The 20,497-nt window shown below is 36.8% G+C and overlaps 1 protein-coding gene across 49 annotated transcripts in view; it reads right to left on the bottom strand.

Moving 5' to 3' along the window:
* The window catches only part of Nrxn3 (neurexin 3), a 1,631,407-nt gene that overhangs the window by 785,770 nt on the left and 825,140 nt on the right, over positions 1-20,497 (bottom strand). For all 49 annotated transcript variants that reach the window (XM_039111661.2, XM_063261446.1, XM_063261447.1 and 46 more), the window contains one exon: positions 17,951-18,070. In XM_039111661.2, coding sequence (XP_038967589.1) covers positions 17,951-18,070 — 120 coding nt within the window. The remainder of the gene's footprint in view (positions 1-17,950; positions 18,071-20,497) is intronic.

Below are 20,497 nucleotides of genomic sequence, written 5' to 3'. Positions count from 1 at the left end.
ACTAGTCACTATAGAATTCCCCTGTTGCTCTTCCTCCTTTCACTCAATGTTCTTCCAAATGTTCATTCCATCCACACTGAGCTAGGATTTGGCTCTTCGTCCTGAGCAGCTGAGTGATGTTTACTCTCCACAAGGCTCACATTCTTTGTTCAGCTTCAACTCACACACTGCCAGCAATTCTTCTAAGGCAGGTCTCAGTCAACTCATACCTTGTACAAAATTTTTCCCTTGGTACTTGTGATGGTTAATTTTGTCAACTTGACCCAATCTAGGATCACCTGGCAAAAGAATCTCATTGACGGATTGTCTGGGCCAGATTTGCCTTTGGGCATATCTCTGGGGAATTATCTTGACTGTTTTAGTGAAGATGGAGGGCATAGCCACTATGGGTAGCTCCATTCCCTAAAAAGGGAACCCTGGGGTATGTAAAATGAAGGGGAGACAACCACTAGAACCTATGCATCAATTTGTTCCTCTATGCTCTTGACTGCTGATGTGACTAAATTCTTCAAGTTCCTGCTGCCCTAATTTCCCAAGGATGATAGACTATTACCTGGAATTGTGAACCAAATCAATCTTTTCTTCCTCAAGCTGTTTTTGTGGTGTAATATTATCACAGCAACATAAAAGTATAAAAAAGTAGGGCAATTCGTTCCCTCTGAAACCTTTTGCCTTCAGACTCCTCTGGCTCTCACTAACAGGGTACGAATGCTGAGTTTCCTCCTTGCTTGACTACAATTCAATGCTCTATTCTCCAAGAAGTCCCTGGCATTTCCTCTCTTGTTCACTTTCTTCCTTCCACATAACACTGAGCTTGGGCAGAGCAAATCAGACACAAAGATAAAATAAGAAATGCATACACTGAACCTCATGTCTATAAAACTGGTACATGTAGTTACCATGTAGCCCATATTACTCTAGGCTAAGTTGAGATAGATATGATTTTTGAATAGTAGAGGAAATATTTAAATATAAGTCATTTTAGAAGAAAAGTATTTGCATAGAAAAAACATGAATAATTGAGTACAAGTTTATCACAAATTTAGGACATATCATTGTAATTTTTCCTGTAGGCCTCCCTCTAATTCCCTCTTTCTTCTAAGTACTCAGGTTTTCCTTTAATATGCCCCTCCTAACATAAGAGAAACCTGTTCCTCTGTCCCTTCCCTTCTGTCATAAAGGAGAATGAGAGCTAGAAGGACACAATCCTCTATAACACTATCCAGAAAATGTTGACTTGTGCTATTTTCTAGCTAATCCTAGGAAATGTAGTATTTTCCTGACAATAAACTTCTAAATAAAATATAAGATAAATGAGGTAGTTACAAATTTATATATAAATATTAACAAGTACAAGTAATGAATAATCATAAAAAATTAATGGTTCTGTGCCTAACATGGTTCATTATAGCATTTATATCAATCCTCTATATGCTTCCAAAATAATATTATTACCATTATTAATGGTTTGGATGTTCCCCGAAGTTCCAAGCATTGATATGTGGTGGTCTGCCTGCAGCTCTATTGACATTTATGGAGGGGCATTAGATCACTTGGGCTGTGACCTTGGAGGAGATACTGGGATCCTAGGCCCTTCTCTTTCTTTTATATGTTTCATGGCTATCATAAAGTGAAAGGTCTCATATGCCAATTGTTTTCAACCTTCTTAATGCTGCAACCCTTTAATATAGTTCTTTCTGATGTGGTGACTCCCCACAATAAAGCTATTTTATTGCTACTTCATAACTGTAATTTTGCTACTGTTATGAGTCATAACGTAAATATATGATATGCAGGATATATGATATGTTAATACGAAAGCAGCCATGGCCTACATGTTGAGAACCACTGTCCTATACTCTATGTTCTAGACCGTGCACTATACTAGCAAAGCTTCACAACCCATTGACCATGGTCCAAACCCTCTGAAACTGTGAGGATAATGAACATCTGCTATTTTCAAGTTGATTATCTCAAACATTTTGTCTGTCATAGCTATGTCATGGTAACAAACATAATCTTCACCATCAAAGTTTCAGATAAATCGCATATATTTATCAGAACTTCATTAACATTCACACTCTGTCAGACTTTATATAAAGTATCAGCAACATAAGGATAAATAGGCAATGTTACAGACCCTATAGAATTGAGTATACAGAGCCAAAACAATAGATGCGCACTTGTGATAGGAACCTCCTAGAGAGCTAGTTCTTTGAAATGAGTGAGAAAAGAGGTCAATGTTTTTTTTTTTTTTGGTTCTTTTTTTCGGAGCTGGGGACCGAACCCAAGGCCTTGCGCTTCCTAGGCAAGCGCTCTACCACTGAGCTAAATCCCCAAACCCGAGGTCAATGTTTTAATGACTAATACTATACTAAGGCAATTTATAACTGAAATAATCACACAGTACTGATCCAAATGAGAAAAACAATCGATTTATGAACAAAAATGTAAAAATTACACTAATATCTATTAGTTCAAGACCCATGGAGCATTCACAAAAACTAATCAAAAGGGTGGGTCCAACAGCCAAATGATTTTTGGTTCATTTGGAAAAATTCTGTTGTCTCCTGGTGATAAGATTTGTGAGGGTGTGTGCTAGAACATTTACAGTGAAACATTATGTTAGAGAAAAGTCTTAAAAAATATTAATGGCTGTGCTGTAGAGATATGTGGTATTTAAAAATGAAGCTACATTTTGACAGTAAGAAATATGAAAAAAGGCTCACAGTAGAGGACACCTGCTGGGGAAATAATAAGCAAAGAAAAGACTCGAGAACAAGACGACTGTTGAACAGGAAAAAACCAGGACAGAATTTAGAGGAAAGGCTAGAAGAGGTACAAAAGGAAACCTATTCAAGACATTAAAAGAATATGGATTTGCATTATGACAAAGTGGTAAAATCATGACAACCAGTCATGAAGCAGAGGATTAGATATAAATAAGAGGGGAGTGGGGAGTTGACTTTGGATAAGAGATGATAGGTCTTAAAACAAAGGTTATAGAATATTATGAGAGTGTCTTTCCTATTACTGATTAGGAACTCCAAATAGCATGTGGAGACAATTTAAACATCCAAGGAACAGAAGGTTGTATGGTAGTGCCTAAAAGCAAATGGAGAAGAGAACTTAGGAGGTGGTAACAAGGGAAATTCTCTTTGCTAGGGCTCCAGTGTTAGAAGAAATTGGGTTATCAGGAAAGAAGGAATATATATAACACAAAAGATGAAATCAAATAGGAAAGTACAAGGGATGGAAGGGATGGGGAAGAAAAAAATGTGTAGACCGTTGGTGTATCTTTTAATTTATTTATTATTCAGAGGGAGTGTGTGCATGTGTGCATGCATGTGTGTGTACATGCCTATATGGATGGTGTGTGTGTGTGTGTGTGTGTGTGTGTGTGTGTGTGTGTGTGTGTTGGACTGTTGCTGGGATTGAAATGCATGGCCTTGTGCATACCAGGCAGGGTTAGTATTCCACTAAGTCAGCTCTACAACATCCTGAAGATCAGGAGATACTGATGTAGAGGTTTGGAAAATGTATCATCAAAGATAGGAAACTCTGAAGAACAAATATTACTGAAGAATTGGCTATAGAATCAAGTTTTAAGACCAAGAGTAAAGGTTAAAGTAAAAATTTGAAGACTGCCTAGAGATGATATATTAGTAGCCCTATGGGATGCTGAATCTATACGGGACTTTATTCACAGAAAGAAAATATATATTTCATAAACTAACGGGGATTCCACATGGGGCTGATCCCTTAGTTATTTTCAGCATAATGTGCTGAGAATAAATGCTATGTATCTATCTACTCTACAAAGCCTCAGGGAAAAAAACCACTTTCATCAAATTAAGAAATTTACCATATAAAGAAAAAAATCAATCCCATATGAAGACACTCTATAGTGAATTTAAATCTTCATCATCTACATATTCTACCTAAATTCTCAAGTTCTCAGGACAAACTAGACATCAGCAATCTATTACACTATTATTCTTAGAATTGCCCGTTTTTAAGATGGCTGAAATTTCTCCTTCACATTCCTCTTCACCAGTCCTCCTCCAGCACATTAGGCAATCATAATCATATTTTATTTCCTCAGATACTATCAATTTCATAGGCTTCATAGTGATAGCACTGTTCTATTCATTGGAACTTATTATCAAAATCACCATGATTAAAATTTTGGTCTAATCTCCAGTGCTCGCAGCTGAGCCCATTATGGAGAGCTCCTGGGTAAGACAAAGGTAACAGTGTCCCTGAGACAAGGCTTTCTGTTCAGTCAGACCCCACTGGAGATGATATGCAAGCATTTTCCCATGGCAGGCAGCAATTAGCACATTGAGACATAGAGATAATAAGCCAGAAACCCCATAGTCCTATTTTTCTGTATTTTTCCCTTTCTGTGAATAATTTTACTGTAAATAGAGACTTAGAGATATGATTATGGGCATTTCACTTCCTGGCCTCACGTTCAAAGCTGCAGTGGATGAACATTAAACATGGTCTTGCCTTGCCTGCCCTTCAGGTCTAACGAGAGCTGACTGTAAGATTACCATTTTCAATAATTCACTGTGGAAGTCAAAATGGGTTAATTCTCATGACTTGAAGAGAGTGGTCTTATTAACAAGTTAATATCTGTAGAGTTAAATATGTATTAATATCTGCCAATAGCATAGTCTGCGAGGACTGTGATTTTTGTCTCCTCAGTCTTATAAGTGACAAGAGTCAAAGACTAACTAGTAATAACTCTACATTTTAAGCAAGAACCAAAATCATATGTGAGCTAATTGAAGATCCAGAATTCTTTGGTACCCTAAAGGATTACAAGACTAGACAAATATCAATTGCAGAAAAGAAAATAGGGTCCTCTAAAACTTATGAATAAACTTGTACAAGTTTGTCGGGGATGTGTCTCAATTTCAAACTAGAATTTGTGAACATCAGTGCTATTTGAAGAACCTAATCGAAGTTACCATGCCACTCACACAATGCCACAAACAAGTCAGCCTCAACACTAGAGGAAAGGATAGTGAGCTAAGAGTAGGAAGGCTGAGCCTCTGTGGACTATGGTAACAGACAAAAGTTCTGATTGGTCCGCTCGGATTTCTACTTGCTACTTACTGGTGGCACTTTCAATATAGCTTCTACATGTGAAACATAACTGCTCACATTCCTCCTTGCAAAGCTTCTTTCATAGGTCAGGCTCTGATTTTCTTCTATTATTTCCAAGTATGCTCGCATGCCAGCAACATACATCATGAGCTTGTGACCTACCAAAGGCCATATGTTAGGAAGGAAAGGAGATGGGATTCAAGCCCTGAGTCAACCTAACTGCTACTAATTTATGAAAAAAAATTATGGACAAAAATGCAGTAGATACGGGAGGAGAGATCAATGTGGATTTGAGAAGTAAGAGAGGATTCAAGGGAGAGGGGGAGACATGGCAGCGTGCTTGTGGTTCTGAGGAAGAAACAGACTAAAACAGTGAGAAGAAGGAGTATGATGATCACACACCATGGCAAGGGGACAGTGAGGCAGCTGACTTTACCTGAGGACAGAATAGCATATTAATATTAAAAGGGGTGAGATTGTTTTAAAAGAAGATCAGAGAAGATCTTGAACGTGCAGAGACTGTCCTACATTGACAAGGAGCCCCTTAGCTGTCCTTGAGCAAAGGCATTAAAACTCATAATTGGTATTTGGGAAAAGATTCACCAGGAACTGAAAAACAGGGTGGGTTTCAGAAATAAAAGCATGGATCCCAACACTAAGGAACAGCAGAGAAAACCATTCTAAAGCACCCTTTGTTGACCAGTTGGTTTTCACGATATCATGACTTCAAAGCAGTATTCTCCTTTCATTATTAACATAAACATGAAAAATCCACCATCAAAATATTCTATGTGACAGGCGACAAGCTTTAGAGAAAATAGCTGTAATCACAGATTACCTTGGAAACCAAATATAACTAAATGCAAAATGTTACCCCACACTGAGAAGTAGCTGTGAAATTTGGTTATAGCTGTGTTTATTGTTCATTAAGTGTTAGATAATAAGAAATTATGCTAAATTAATCCAAATGCAAATTAAATAAGTTAGATGTTGGAAATATGTGGGGTGTTTTGTAGGAATTGGGATGAGGCTATTAACACCGCTGAAAGTTTGTTTGGCTAACATTACTTGTTTCAGTGCATTCTGACCTATATATAATATTTTCCCAGGAGTTGGTTTTCCCCCCACAGTACCCCTTTTCTAGCACCCCCAGAACCAAGATGCTGATGTGAGAGTTAACTCTATGATATACTTGAGTGGCCACATAGGGAGGCCAATTGGGGATTGTAGGTCAGCAGAGATGAAAGAAAGCTTATGCTTAAGCATAAAGAAATTCCAGTTGACATCTCCTGGCCTAAATCCTTTCTCAGAGATAAAATCATACCTCACATAGCAAGAATTCAGATGGGATAAGGCTTGCTGCCAAGTATCGTTGAAGGCAGAGAGATACCTGGCATGTGACACACACGTGGGTATACATCTGTACAGTTATGGGAATGCGTGTCTTTCATGTTGTCTGAGATGCAATCTGAAGTTCATATGTGTGCCAGGGAAAACTCAGAAGTAGAGGTATTTGGATGGAGAAGTTATATTAGAAAAATCAGAGCAAAAATGTTCTACAAGAAGTTTGTAATTATTGATAATATGTATATTTATGTAGAGCCTTGTTTTTTTTGATATAAATGTGTACATGATTTTCCTCATGTTAGAATACCTTAAAAAATTAAAAAATATATATTTAATTGAGGACTGAATCCAAAGAGCATCCTGTGACCTGTCTGAAAATGCTGCCTTGTTGTCAGATACGTTCATTTCCTACTCTGAATCCTGGGCGCTGTTATAAAGGCCTTGCTAGGTTTGGATGGATTGTCCCGTGGAGACATAAAATTTTTATAGCCGAGGTGTGCAAGAATCAACGAGCTTTATGTGCTATGTTTTTCAGTCTACAGAGCATCTAACTTCTTGAATTGCATCCTATTGGTTTGTCCAACGTAAAACTCAAGAGAAGCTGACACTGTTCAGATGGAAATGTTCCAGTGGATCTCCAGAGGCCTAGACTATCAGAATCAATCTCATCAGAGGAAATACGTCTCAGTGTGTGTCACGGAATGAAAAAATAAAAACCATTTGAGACCATGAAGCTTTCTCCATATACATACTCTGAGAGCCCTGTCCCTTTAACCACTATCCCAAAAGAACATTTCACTTGTTTATAAATATGTCTGTGTACAACGCTTAAGAACTGAAAGGTTTTTCTGTGAGAGGGAAGGAGAACAAGGGGAAAATATGAAAACATCTTGACATTTCCATTTTTTGTCTGAAGAAGAAAATTACATATTGAGATACTCATTATGACTCTTGCATGCCTAAATGCACTCTTTCTGGCAAGAACACACCCAGTCATGGTGGAAACACTGTTTGCTTCATAAAAAGAACACTGGGACCTTTGCACAACAGAAATACACAAGGCTTAGTCAACAAATGCATTTGAGTGTCTATTATGTGCTTGACACTGTACATTCTAAGCAAGGTCAAGCTGATGAAAATTATACATTTTTTTAACTATTGCTTTTTTAAATTTATATTTTTTCCAGGCTTTTGAGAGTTGACCTGTACAACTTCATTAGTAAAGAAAAAAATGTAATTAATATTAAATTGCCAATGCATGATCTCTTCTGTTGTGGGCTTGCAGAGGATACTGAGCGGACTCATACCTGGAGATCAAACTGAGAGAAATCAATGGCTGAAATACGGGAACCACAACATATCCACTTGGCTGATGCCTCTGAGTTCTCTGTTTGAAAACATTTTATAATCTCATTTGGTAAAGTGACATTGATCAGGTAGCAAAGACCCTCCGGATAAAATGGAGAAGAAAGCAAACCATTAATGTAAATAAAACAAAGAATAAAACTGACTAATTGTTCAAGCCCAATCCATCCTTGCACCCACTGAGCTTAATCGAGTTTTATTGGAGGACTGGAAGGAAAAGTCTCCAGGGACCTCAGAACAGTAATTCAGATGGAGAGACGCTGGAAGGAGCCACATTTGCAGGGATTTAACTAGCTTTGTGCAGCTTCTTAGAGCAGTTTCTTCAGCCGCAGAGGGTTCTTTGATATCAGAATGCCTATAAATGAAATTGGAATCTTTTCCAATAGAAAAATCAATTGGGTCTCAGGTCATGCCACTCGACCCGCTGGTGATGATGGGAGGCTTGAAATTATTCTGAGGTTTTGTGGCTTTAAGCACAGCATTACAGATTATATCCCTCCCCACCCCCAACTTCTACTTTGTCCCATTCTCACCTCACAGACACAAAGTAAGGCAAAATGACAAAAAACAAAACAAAACAAAACAAAAACGGAAAAAAAACAAAACAAAACAAAAAACCCCAAAACAACAACTTAGCATCTACTTGCAACTAAGTGAAACAATGACTTGGATCTAAACCATTAATTCAGTGGATCCGGGTAAAAAACAACAGGAAAAATAATGTGCTGTGATCCTCCTGACACCAGACTAAACCTGTTTGCCAAAAGAGAAAAGAGAAAGAGACTAAGCTCCCAGCTTTCTTTTCTTTTCTTTTCTTTTCTTTTCTTTTCTTTTCTTTTCTTTTTAAGTCAACTTTCCAGCTTTCTTTCCTGAGGAAATTTCTATGACCTTGAGCAAGAAATGGGGGCCTAAGGTGGAGTACGGCTGCTTCCTGTAGATGAGATAGGCTGATAGTTAAGAGAGACCCTGAAAGATCACGCGGAACTAAAGAACACACACATGAAAGATCAGACGGCAAAGGTTCAAATTGCATCTTCTTAAAAATGAGTGGAGAAAGGATGGTGATCCAAACCTAGAATTGAAAGCCTGGGAGCAGAATGCGACTAACTATCTGGAAGGGATACAAGGGAAATCCCTGGGAAGATGAGACTTCCTGGATAACTGGACTGTTGGTTCCATGGGTAGGCTTATTGGTATTATACTTTTACAGTCCATGGATTTGGCTGACTAAGAATGTTATCTCAATCAAAAAAAATTTTTCTACTACCTTTAAAAGAGAGAACAGTGAATAAAGACGAATGGAATGAAATTATGTTCGGTAGCTCTATTGTACATGGCAAGACAAAGAAGTTTGTATACATGTATATTTTTACCATTAGATGTGAACGTAAATGTAGGAATAAGAGTCTCTATTGAAAAATTTCATTAAAATTATACTTGTCTGAGACATGTCCCTGTACCTAACAAGGCTATATAAAAATTATCTTCCATGAACCAACAGGCTTTCAGAAGATCACTGCTATCATTGTCAACAAGTAACAATCAAAATGCATACAGATACATCATCCTGGAGATGACAAAAATAAAAATACTGAGGCCACAAATTCCAACAACTCATAACTAACCCTGACAAACTATAAGACCCTGAACCAGGAAGAGTACTCTCTTTACGTTATATAGGCAATTGTCATTTGGACTCTGTGAAAAGGGATGTTTTGCCCGAATCCCCACTCATTTTTATGGAGGGCTATATCATACTGAAAGCATAAGAGACTCTGACTCCCGCTGCATCTGATATTGCACGTGTATTAGTATCACTTGTCAATTTACATGGAAGACACTCCATGCCCCCAATACAAGGTAAACTATACTCAAAAGTGATTGTCATGGACAACAAAATGTAATTTAAAACCATTAACCATGGAACTATTCCTGAGCATGTCTACTCTTATGTTCTTGATCTAAAAGGACCTTGGGCTGACCTGGAATTCCCTGAACTTCCTTTACCTTAAGACATTAAGGTCTGTGGGAATAAGAACGGATAACAGATTCAAAGATGTGACTTTGGGTATTACCTTTGCAGCTGTCTACTCAAGCATGCTTCTCTTGTGTCTGCCTTACATTCCAGATCTTATCTTTATGGTTCCTTGTGGTTGCACTAAGCCTTTCTGACATCTCTGTTGTTAGTTTCTGCCTGCCTACAGCTACTGAATGTGCAGAATGGCAATCATTTGAAAATTCTGGTCTTGTTACCTGAGAAAATCAGCCCTGATGATGTCCTTATTTAAAACTAATAAAGTAAATATATACACATACATAATATACATATACACATATATCCCTTCTCCAAATAACAATGTAGCACTAGAAATATAGTGTAATTTATATCAACAAAACTAAGTAGTGTAGCCAATGTGAGCCTAAAGTCCTGTGCATTCCAAAATACCATCATAAGGAACTTCCTGCTGACAAATCAAGAAGACATTGTTGTTAGGCAAGACCCCATAGTTAGAGGTAAACAGAAATGGAAATCTTTGCCCTTCCACCTAATAGATTCTTCACTTTGAGCAAATCATTTGATGCTGTGCATCTTGGTCTTTCTTTTAACTAACTGGATCACAGCAGTACCTAGGGCTTTTTTAAGGTTAGAGTGAAAAAAAGTAGAAAATAATTTGAGCACAATGATTGAACACAGCAAAGTGTTTTAGTACAAAGTAACTGAGCAAGAGAGAGAGAGATCCAAATAAGAAAGGATTCAAATTTGAAAACATAGCACATAGCAATCTTGGTCATACATTGTACAAAATTATGAAAATGACAAGAAGAATAACTATATGCCTTTAAAGATCATTTAAAGGCACTGCTTAACAGACCCACACAAGCAATCTTTAAATCCATGGGAAGATGTAGTTGCATCTAACACCAATGTTTACTCTTTATTTTGGGGGTAAGGATCAGAGTCTGTGAGATAGCCTGCTGATTTCTGTGCACTGGATATATACATATACTCAGTGATAAACATAACAATTCAGGAGATGTTTTAAAAAGCCACTGGACTTTTATCATTATTAAATCTCTTAAGTTTGTATTCTTACGCTTTCGGTTGCCTATTAATATCTAGTTCTTCAAATATTCACTGAACAGTTTGTGGTTTACACTTTTATCATGTTGTTTCCCGTGTTCTGAAGTTGAACAAATTTGGTGCACGTTCCTTTTATTTTTGTACAAGCATTGTATTTAGCTTTATGACAATTATGTTGGTATGAGATGTGTGTTTAAAATTTTAAGAATAACCAATAGTTCTGTGAGTGCTGTATCTCATACTTCAGACATAACTCAATTTATAATAGTCTTATAAGGCATGACCTGTAAGCACCTATTTCTTGGAGCCATACAGAAATTAAATTTTAGGGTAGCATAAATACAGAGTGTCAAGGTATAAATACAGCAGACCTCCCCAACTCATATCAGTGTCTTGTCTACTATGCCTCATGGTTAAGGTAAGTTGTGGCTAAGGAAGTGGCTCAGTTGTTAATGTGCTTGCAATGAAAACATGAGGGCCTGAGTTCAGATCAGCAATGCCCATGTAACAATCCACATAGTAGCACATCCCTGTACTCCCAGATCCAGGGAAGCTGAAACAGAAGGATCTATTGAACTTTCTGGCCAGCTAATCTAGCTGAAATAGTGAGCTCCAGGTTCAGTGAAGGACCTGTCTCCAAAACTAAATGGAGAACAGTAGAGTAATACACAGGGTAATCACCCTCTGGATTCCACGTGACTGCGCACACATGTGCACATGTACCTCTGCCATGAAGATATTCATACACATAAAATGCACACACACACAAGTATAGTAAGATAACATGAAAATCATTCTAATCTAGAGAATGTGAGTATAAATAGCTGGGGGCACGAAAAACTCTTCTCTCCCATAACAACTTAAGAAATTCTAATTCCAACTGCCTCACCTGAATGTTAAGTCAGAAACTCTTACAAGGCTCAGAATTTCAGAAGACAATAAAACTATAACAAAGAACCAATTCATGTTAGATAATTTTGTTCAACATGAAGATGTGTTCACCTGGAATTAAGCACCTTAGCCCAATAATTAATGCACATTATCAGCTTTTATTATTTCTAATAATTACTACATTAAATCAAAGCTGAAGAGAATGTGATCTTTCATATCAAATAAACCTGGATTCAAGAATTCATTCAGCTGCTACCTATGACTTCAGTTTTCTCTGTGTCACAGTCAAGAAATGTCTTATTATTAGGGACTTGGGATGTTTAAGGAAATAAAGGCATGTTTATCAATGTCCTAGGGTAGCATATTTTTAAGAATATAATAAGGATTTAACTATTGTCAAATATGTTATTAGTATAATAATGAATCCACCATCATGCTTCTAATTATTAGTATCTTTCTATTTAAACCAATGTTTTAAAAGCAAAATGAACAATTAAATTTCACAATGTCAGAGACAAGACTGGCATTCAAGCCAGTTTTATCTAAAACAAATTACTTAATGATGGTGTACCTTTTCAAATAAGTTAAATATACTAACATGCATCTTCAAATTTTAGCTAATTACAAATAAAATCCCAAGATCAATGTTCATCAATAATTCAAAGACATTAGTCAAGATTCAGGTCCTACACATCTAATACACAGTAATAGATTAGGGGAAATGGGATACTTCATGAAGGAATATCATTTGGACTCTAATAAGAGCAAATGCAATAAACCCATATATATTGTTAAAGTACATAACATGTAATATTAATCAAATAAATAAAAAGATACAGTTTAAAGATCTGTGACCTTAACAACATAATGCTTAAAAAAAAGTATTTCTGAGAAGAACATGTTCACTATAAACATTGAGAGGTATCTGATCCCACTTGCTGGATGGAATACTCCTTTTCCTTTGTGGTTCTCTCTCCTCTTCTACACATTTGTCTACTAGACACACATATTCAGGTGTATTCTTCAACAAAAATGTCCCTAAGAACAGCTACACTTCCTCATGGAGTTCTAATCATCCCACCCAGTTGTTTTTAGGTTATGATTCCTGACCATAAAGTGCTCATTTCTTTTCTACTACATTACTTTGATATGTGTCTTCCCCGTGAGACTGTCATGTCTTATTTATGGCCATGTCTGTGAATAGGAAATATGCATCTAGTTAATAAAAGATGAGGAATATTCTGGACAACAAGTAATTGTCTTACAAGTAAACTCAAATAAAGCTTAATGGCTGGATGGAAGAAATGATAATACAGAGGCCTGGAAACACATAACCAAACACATAATGCACTGTACAAAGTGTGATACTTATGTACACATGTAAATCCTAAAGACAAAATTAATATACATACATCTACCCACTTGTTTGTATAGTAAACAATGTAGATATTGCTGTTTTTTTCTAAAGCCTAGTTGGGAAGTATTTTTTAACAGTTTTAATCAATATGCCAACTGACATTAAAAAAATAAATAGACCAACACAATAAATAAAAAGCAAAAGGCCAATCAATGGCCAGCAGCGTGGCTTAAGAGCCGCTCCTGCAGAAAACTGTCTGAAAAGGTACTTCACACTCCACGATCTGCACGATCCACAGCTGCTCACTATTGATTTGTTGAACTCAGAGAACATCTATTATCACATGCCAGTGTGAACCCAGCAATTTCTCCACCAAGTATCCCGCAATGTACTGCTAACAATATAGCACAAGAGAGCTGTCTGCTGAGGGTACTCGAAGCCCCACACTAATTCCCTTCTTTTCATCCCACAAGGCCAATACAGGTGCCTCATTCCTAAAGCTAGGCAACCAAGGTGTGCTCAGGGATTGTATGCCTGGGTTGTCTTACATGTGCATCTCCAGAGCACAAAAGTAATGACAAGATCTGAGACTTGTCTGTGACATGGTCAGTGGTAAGAACACAGTAAAAGAGAAATGCTTGAAAGAGATGTTTTCATGAAGTTCCTAGACATGACAATTTATATAGCTGTGTAGAGAACATGGATTTCACGCAATATGCAAGAGAGAGGTAGTCAACAGCAAGCTTCCGATGGGAGTTGTACTGTCATAAAATGTGGTAAAGGATTCTAGATTCTCCTGATAATATAATGACAAGAACATGCTAAAATTTCCCAGGCTCCTGGTCCTTGCTTAAAATTTAGAAAAAAAATATGAAAAGAATGTTTCTGTAAGAACCATTATATTTAAGCAGGAAGAGTAGAGGGGCTCATAAGCACCAAACCCTAGCTGGGAAGCTGTTGACAATGATGACTGCTAGGGGAGAATCTGTTTTATTTAAGGATCAGTCTCCTGGAATATTTGCAATACTATAATCATACTCTAATGGATGGACCCATGTCTAACACATAAGGAAATACATGGGCAGCCCAAATTAGACACATTGAACCTTAAGTCAAAAGAGGGTACAAAATTGAGAGGGTTTATAAATGAATCTGGGAAGAGCTAGAGGAAGCTATCATATTGGGCATGAATATGATTAACATACACTGTATACATGTATCAAATTCTCAAAAAATATTATATTAAAAAGACCATGTTATTATGTTTCATTTCTTTTGACGTTCCTCAACTGTATCCTCAAATAGAAGTGTTGTCAGCTAGGTCTCAAATGGTACTGATGCACTGAGAGAAGTCAGCCTCTTGGGTTTGACATTTTCAGAGGAGTAAAAGACTTTCTTTAGAGAATATTACTTAGGAAATGTCTGTGTCTTTCCATAAAATCCCTCATTAACTCAAAATTGCTTCTGATAGTATCAAAAACAGTCCCAAAGGCTGACTTCAGAGAAAGAGCTCATCATGGTTTCACCTTTACATAAAGAAGTGGAAGGTCATATCTTAAACTGTGTATAGCTGTTGGTAAATCAATTATACTTGAGTTTTTCATCAGATGATTTCTTTTTCCATCCCACACAAGGGAGTCACTCTTACACACAGTAATCAGCTCCTGAAAATGTGTCATACTTTAACAATGATCACATCTTTGTGAGTTGATATTCAAGCCACCACACTCATCAACCCAATATGAAAGCACAAAGGATAATGGAATAAAAATTAAAGCCACTCAGTCTTCCTCTATCAAACCATGGATTAAAGGTTTAAATGTACGTCATACTCCCAGAAGCAATATATATGGGCGGGCATCTCAAAATTATACAGCGAAAACAACTTTGATGAACATGCAGAGTTCATTAGTGTTAGAACCAACTTTAGAATAAATGACCCAAGAGCCAGACATTTATACTTTTCTATGAAGCTTCAAAAGTCACTTGGATACTATCAGCTAAATATCTATTTTGGAAAATATAAACCTTAGCCATTTCCTTGCTGATCAAATTGCTATTCTTAGGTATACAGTAATAAATGGGCATGATTTCCTTTCCACTAATTAAGGATCAATCTGTTTCACCAAGGCTCATGGAAAATGACAGATCAGATTCAAACTCCCCTTTCACCAAATGGTCTTTGTCACTGGATTTTTATATCCAGCCAATTCACTTGGCATCATAGTAGGATTGCAAGAAATAGAATTTATTTTAAGTAGATAAATTGGTGGATAGGTGGGGAGATACATGATAGATAAATAGGTATAGAGGTGATACATAGATAAATAGATATATAGTTAGAATATATATAAATAATAGACAGATATAACTGCTTGATGGCAGATACATAGATAATAGAGAGCTAGATAATACATAGAAGACAGATAAATAATAGATGGAAGATAAATAATAGAAACCTTGAAATAGATACACAGGAGATGATAGATAGACAGACAGAGAGATAGATAGATAATAGATAGATAGATAGATAGATAGATAGATAGATAGATAGATAGATAGATAGATAAAAGATAGATAATAGATGAAATAGATGGGTAATAGAGAAAATATATAGAGCACCCACTTTCCAGAAATTAAGTAAAGGCCCTATTTTATTGGTACCATGAACATTTGTATTAATTTAGTCAAAGATGGGCTTCTTATAACATGTAGGTTACCCGAGCAATTAATGATTAAGGGACTCTATGCTCTCCTATATATGACCTGATTCCAGCACTTCTCTATATTTTTATCCTTCCCATCTTTTCTTATTAGCTTATTGTATCCTTTCTTTTTCTTTCAAAATCTCCACAACAAAGCTATAGCTTTATTTATGCAATACATGAGCTTATTGAAGTCTTCTAGAGACACAAAACGATGATACTCTCTCTAATCCTCATATAGACTAAGTTTCATGAATTCGTTAACATGAAAGGGGCACAGAATAACTGACAGTAAGTTCTACTTTAAGGGTATTCATGTAATGAAATAGCAAATTACAACTCTAAGAGCCAAGTTCAATATAGAAACCAATGGTTTATAAGATAAAGTAGTGAGGCTGGTTCTAGGCACAGCAAACTGGATCTAATTCTAATACTAAAGAGAAGATCCTAAAAATTATTCAGATGTCAAATAATGGATGAAGGAATGAATACCAATTGCAATACTTTGTCAACCTTGTCTTTTGATATATTTGCTTGAGTTTGGTTAAAACTTCATATCCAATGAATGCATCTGGCTTCTATGTACTTGTTTCAACTCAGTGTTACACATGCTATGTGACTTATTTACACACCACCACCCAGTAACAGAAGTCCTTGTGCACTCTCCCAAACAAGGCAAGCCAAATAGAATGTGTGAGTGATTTGCTTTCTTAAGTCTTCTATGAGCAAAAGATACAAGAATGCTATTAATAATACAACATCTAAAATACCTTTCTCCAAGTATTGTAGTTTGAAACTCATTTCATGAAAAGCAATAACATTTTACCAATTCCGGTCCAAATACTTCATTATACACCAACAGATTGCCCAAGATACACTCAGAAATAATAGAAACCTAGAAAGAGCCTTGGTTAGTCTTTACCTGAAAACACTTGACCGGTGTAACAAAGCAAGAAATCAATGACAGAAAAATCCATACGTACCTTTGGAAGGTTGTGCACACTGATGATCATTAGGAAATCTTACCTTTTGGCCTCTTCTGTGTGCACTCTCTTCCTGGCCATTTTTTCCTACCTGTTGTTGGATGTATACTCAATGAGAATAAGCTTGTGAGGCTAAGGCATTACGCCGCCAGTGAGAGGAAACAAATGGGTCCTAGTGAGTCTTCCAAAGACAAATTGGAGGGAAAGGGAAAAGCAGAAAGCACAGTTCCTCCTGGTACTGGATTGGCCCATAACTGTCTGTTTCAGAGTAGAGTAGTATTTCTAAATCATAAATATGGAAACCAGATTCTCAGTAACACTGAACTACCCAGCAAGAATGATTGATACCAAACCATTTTGCAGATATCCCAGCACATAATATTTTTCTCTCGATTGACAGATTCTCATTTGTTCACCTTTAACACACAAAAGACAAAACTGAAATGGAAACTGCAAGAGAGGCCTCCACACATGGTAAAATTTGATCAAGAAGGAATCAAGTGAAACTAACTAAACACAATGAGATACATGTTTTTATTGTGAGTATGCCTCGATATGACTTCACTCTTCAATCCAGTAACCTTGTGTACTTGTTTTATAACAAAATATTCCAATGAGTTTAGATTATGATGTTCATGTCTACCATGAAAGCTATGTTTAAAAGATCACATAATCAAAATGGCCGTCTAAAGCAGGCTAGCCAAGTACTTTTCCCAAGTCTCAAGCATTTGCTTATCTTGAAAAGGGTCATGGTTAGGAAATGTCACAATAATGATGAAGAGTGGCAAGGTAAAAAGGGATAGACACTCATTATACTGAAACATCTTCAGGAGCATCACTGGGTCATGTCCATTAATCCAGTCCTTTCTTAGACCTAAATTAATCAATGTACCTGCTGCAGCACTAATGGACAAAGTAGTAATCATAGGGATTCTTGACATGAACTAAATGTACTCTATGTGTGTGTGCGTGTGTGATACTCAAAAATTACAAAAGTTTGTATATAAAGGACAGTTCTCTATACCATTATTTTCTCCATCCCCCCATTAAGATTTCCTGGAGTCACTTCAAAATACCCCAAGTAGAAAAACTGTACACTCACGGTCATTGCACTGGTTTCCAGAATATGATGTCATGGAGCAGTCACATGTAAAACCTTCCCACTGCTGCATGCAAACCCCCTGGTTGGCACATGAATCCTCCTGACAGGTTGTACTGGGTCCTGGTAGTTCACAAGATGGAGGGTGTGGAGTGAGAAAGAGAAATAGAACAAACATTAATAAATCATCCACTAAGACATCACCTAAGTCTACCACCATCATGCCCCCACACATTCAAAAACACAACCATCAAAAATACCAACTCCATCACATGCAACGGAATTCAGTATATACAAAGTAGGACAGAAATACATACTTGGCCACACATTATCAACGATTACACAGAAAAGGGAGAGGGCTGAAAGCATGTTCTCCTTTAGGTAGACTTTGCATAAGAGTTTCATGTTCTATCGTTCAACTCAAAGGATATTTGGAGCAGGGATTTGTGTTTAGATAAAAATTTTTCTAAAGTAGAAAAATGTATTCTCATAAGTCTAATGAAATAAAGAACAATGTTTTACTCCCAAACAAAAATCCCCTAAGTCCATTCTGTAATGCTACCGAGATAAGAAGTAGAAAGGAGGAGAAGGAGGGAAAATTAGCTCGAGTGCTGTGTCCTATAGGTGTTAAACAATTTATGTAAATTGTGTTAACTACCCCCAGGAGCTCAAATAGGTAATTATGATAAACTCCATTCCATAGATTTATAGCATGAAACCAATTTACCCAAGGTCTTACATTTCTTCAAGAATGCTAATGCCTACTTTAGAGAGACTATTACTGAGACTCCTTCATCAGAGAATTCCCAGAACACCGTCTTTAGACCAGCCATCTGGGTATTTGTAGAACTACATATTCTTGGGGACCACTCTTAAACCAATGAATTAGAAGCTTTGGAGGAGCCAGAAATCCATCTGTGCAACCTTCAAAAGTTCTAATGTTCATCTGCAGTTTGAAAGCTACCACACCACACCACACTGTTACTTAGAGCTTTAATACACATGATAAAGAGTGTCTGCCCTTGGGGTGTTTCTAGACTAGAAGATGCAAGGGAATTATTTTGCTGCAAGGAGAAAGTAGTAAATCCTGGGTAATGCTCCTTCATTATTATTTCTATTTTTATGTGTCTTTACCTAATTCCATCTAAATATAGTGGTACATGTACATAATTTATAAGCCAGCATATCTACTTCCAAAGCATTCTAAGAATCTATTTCTTTTCCAGATGGGAATAAAATAAATCATACAAGTTTTGCAATCTCATCCCTACAGACTGCCATTTAAAATCATTCTTTTTGGTTAGTCTGAAACTAATCTCCAACCATTCTCTTTTCATTCTTCACTTATACTTTAGCCTTGGGGTAAATATAAATAGTAATATCTGAGCTAACAAAAAATAGTGTAAAATTCAGCAGAACTCCAGATTCCCCAAGATCCTCAACAAAGGAGTTGGGCTCTTTGGCTCAACCAATGTATTAGTCACAAACCGATGCAGAAAAGCACTTGACAGTGTGGAGAAAATATATTTATTGCAATTACTACATCTTTTGCATTTTCCAAACTGCGTTTCACACAGGCACAGAATACTAAATGTGACCATGCTGGATTTTAAGGATGTATGTTCAAGAGAGATAAAGTACTAGAGAGGATTCACCTTCTAGGTGGCAAGACATTTTGTATTTATTCATGAAGGGTGGAAGCAGAACGAGCCATTACTCATGAGACAAAGCTATTAGGATATGACATAAGAAAGTTCAAGACAATTACTAACACTGAGGGAACAGTGCCACTGCTGGGTTCCTACAGCTCCTATTTGCCATGTGGTTCCCCCATGTAGAGATCAAAGGAGGTACATGGTCATGTTCTCAGTGGGTCCTAAACTTGAGCATTGTGTCCTGCAACTTTCATTAACAATGGCAAATCAGGACAGCTTCTTTCAAAGGATAAAAGTGTCTGAGAAATCCACAGGGCTCCCTAGCCAAACAGCTCTCACCAGACAATGGACTAGTAATTCAACCATGCTCAAGAATCGGAAGCACATGGAAGGCTTCTAACTTGAAAGGCAGAAAGTTTGAGAAAACACAGCAATTCTTTGCATGGTTACTGAATCTAGAGAAAAGCCATTCTCCTCCCCTCTAACTGCCATATTTTTAGCCATTTTTAAAGACCAGTCTGCATGCCACCTCCAGATCAAACATTCTTCAATAACTACAAGCAGAATTCTTCCCCTTCTTAGGCCACACACTTATTATCTATAGCATTAATGTGTCCATATGATAAGGTTCAAGTTAGCATTTTATTATGCAGTCTACCATCTTCTACTTATAATACCAACTAACTTTTAATGTGTGTTTTTTAACTATTTGTTAGTAAAAGACCAATTGCTTCATGCTTTTTTAGAAGTCAGGTGTTACGCTTTGGGTAGGTCCTTTCTGCCTTAGGAAAATACGCATTCAAAGAAAGTGTTTCAATATGAAACAAGATAATATGAACTGTCCATACTCTTAAACCCTGAATGAGAAAGTGAGACTTTAGTCTGCAAAGAGAAC

This window comes from Rattus norvegicus, chromosome 6 (genome assembly GCF_036323735.1).
Source record: "Rattus norvegicus strain BN/NHsdMcwi chromosome 6, GRCr8, whole genome shotgun sequence".
Lineage (NCBI taxonomy): Eukaryota > Metazoa > Chordata > Mammalia > Rodentia > Muridae > Rattus > Rattus norvegicus.
Note: the sequence above shows the minus strand (reverse complement) of the source record. Positions and strands in the feature narration are given on the sequence as shown.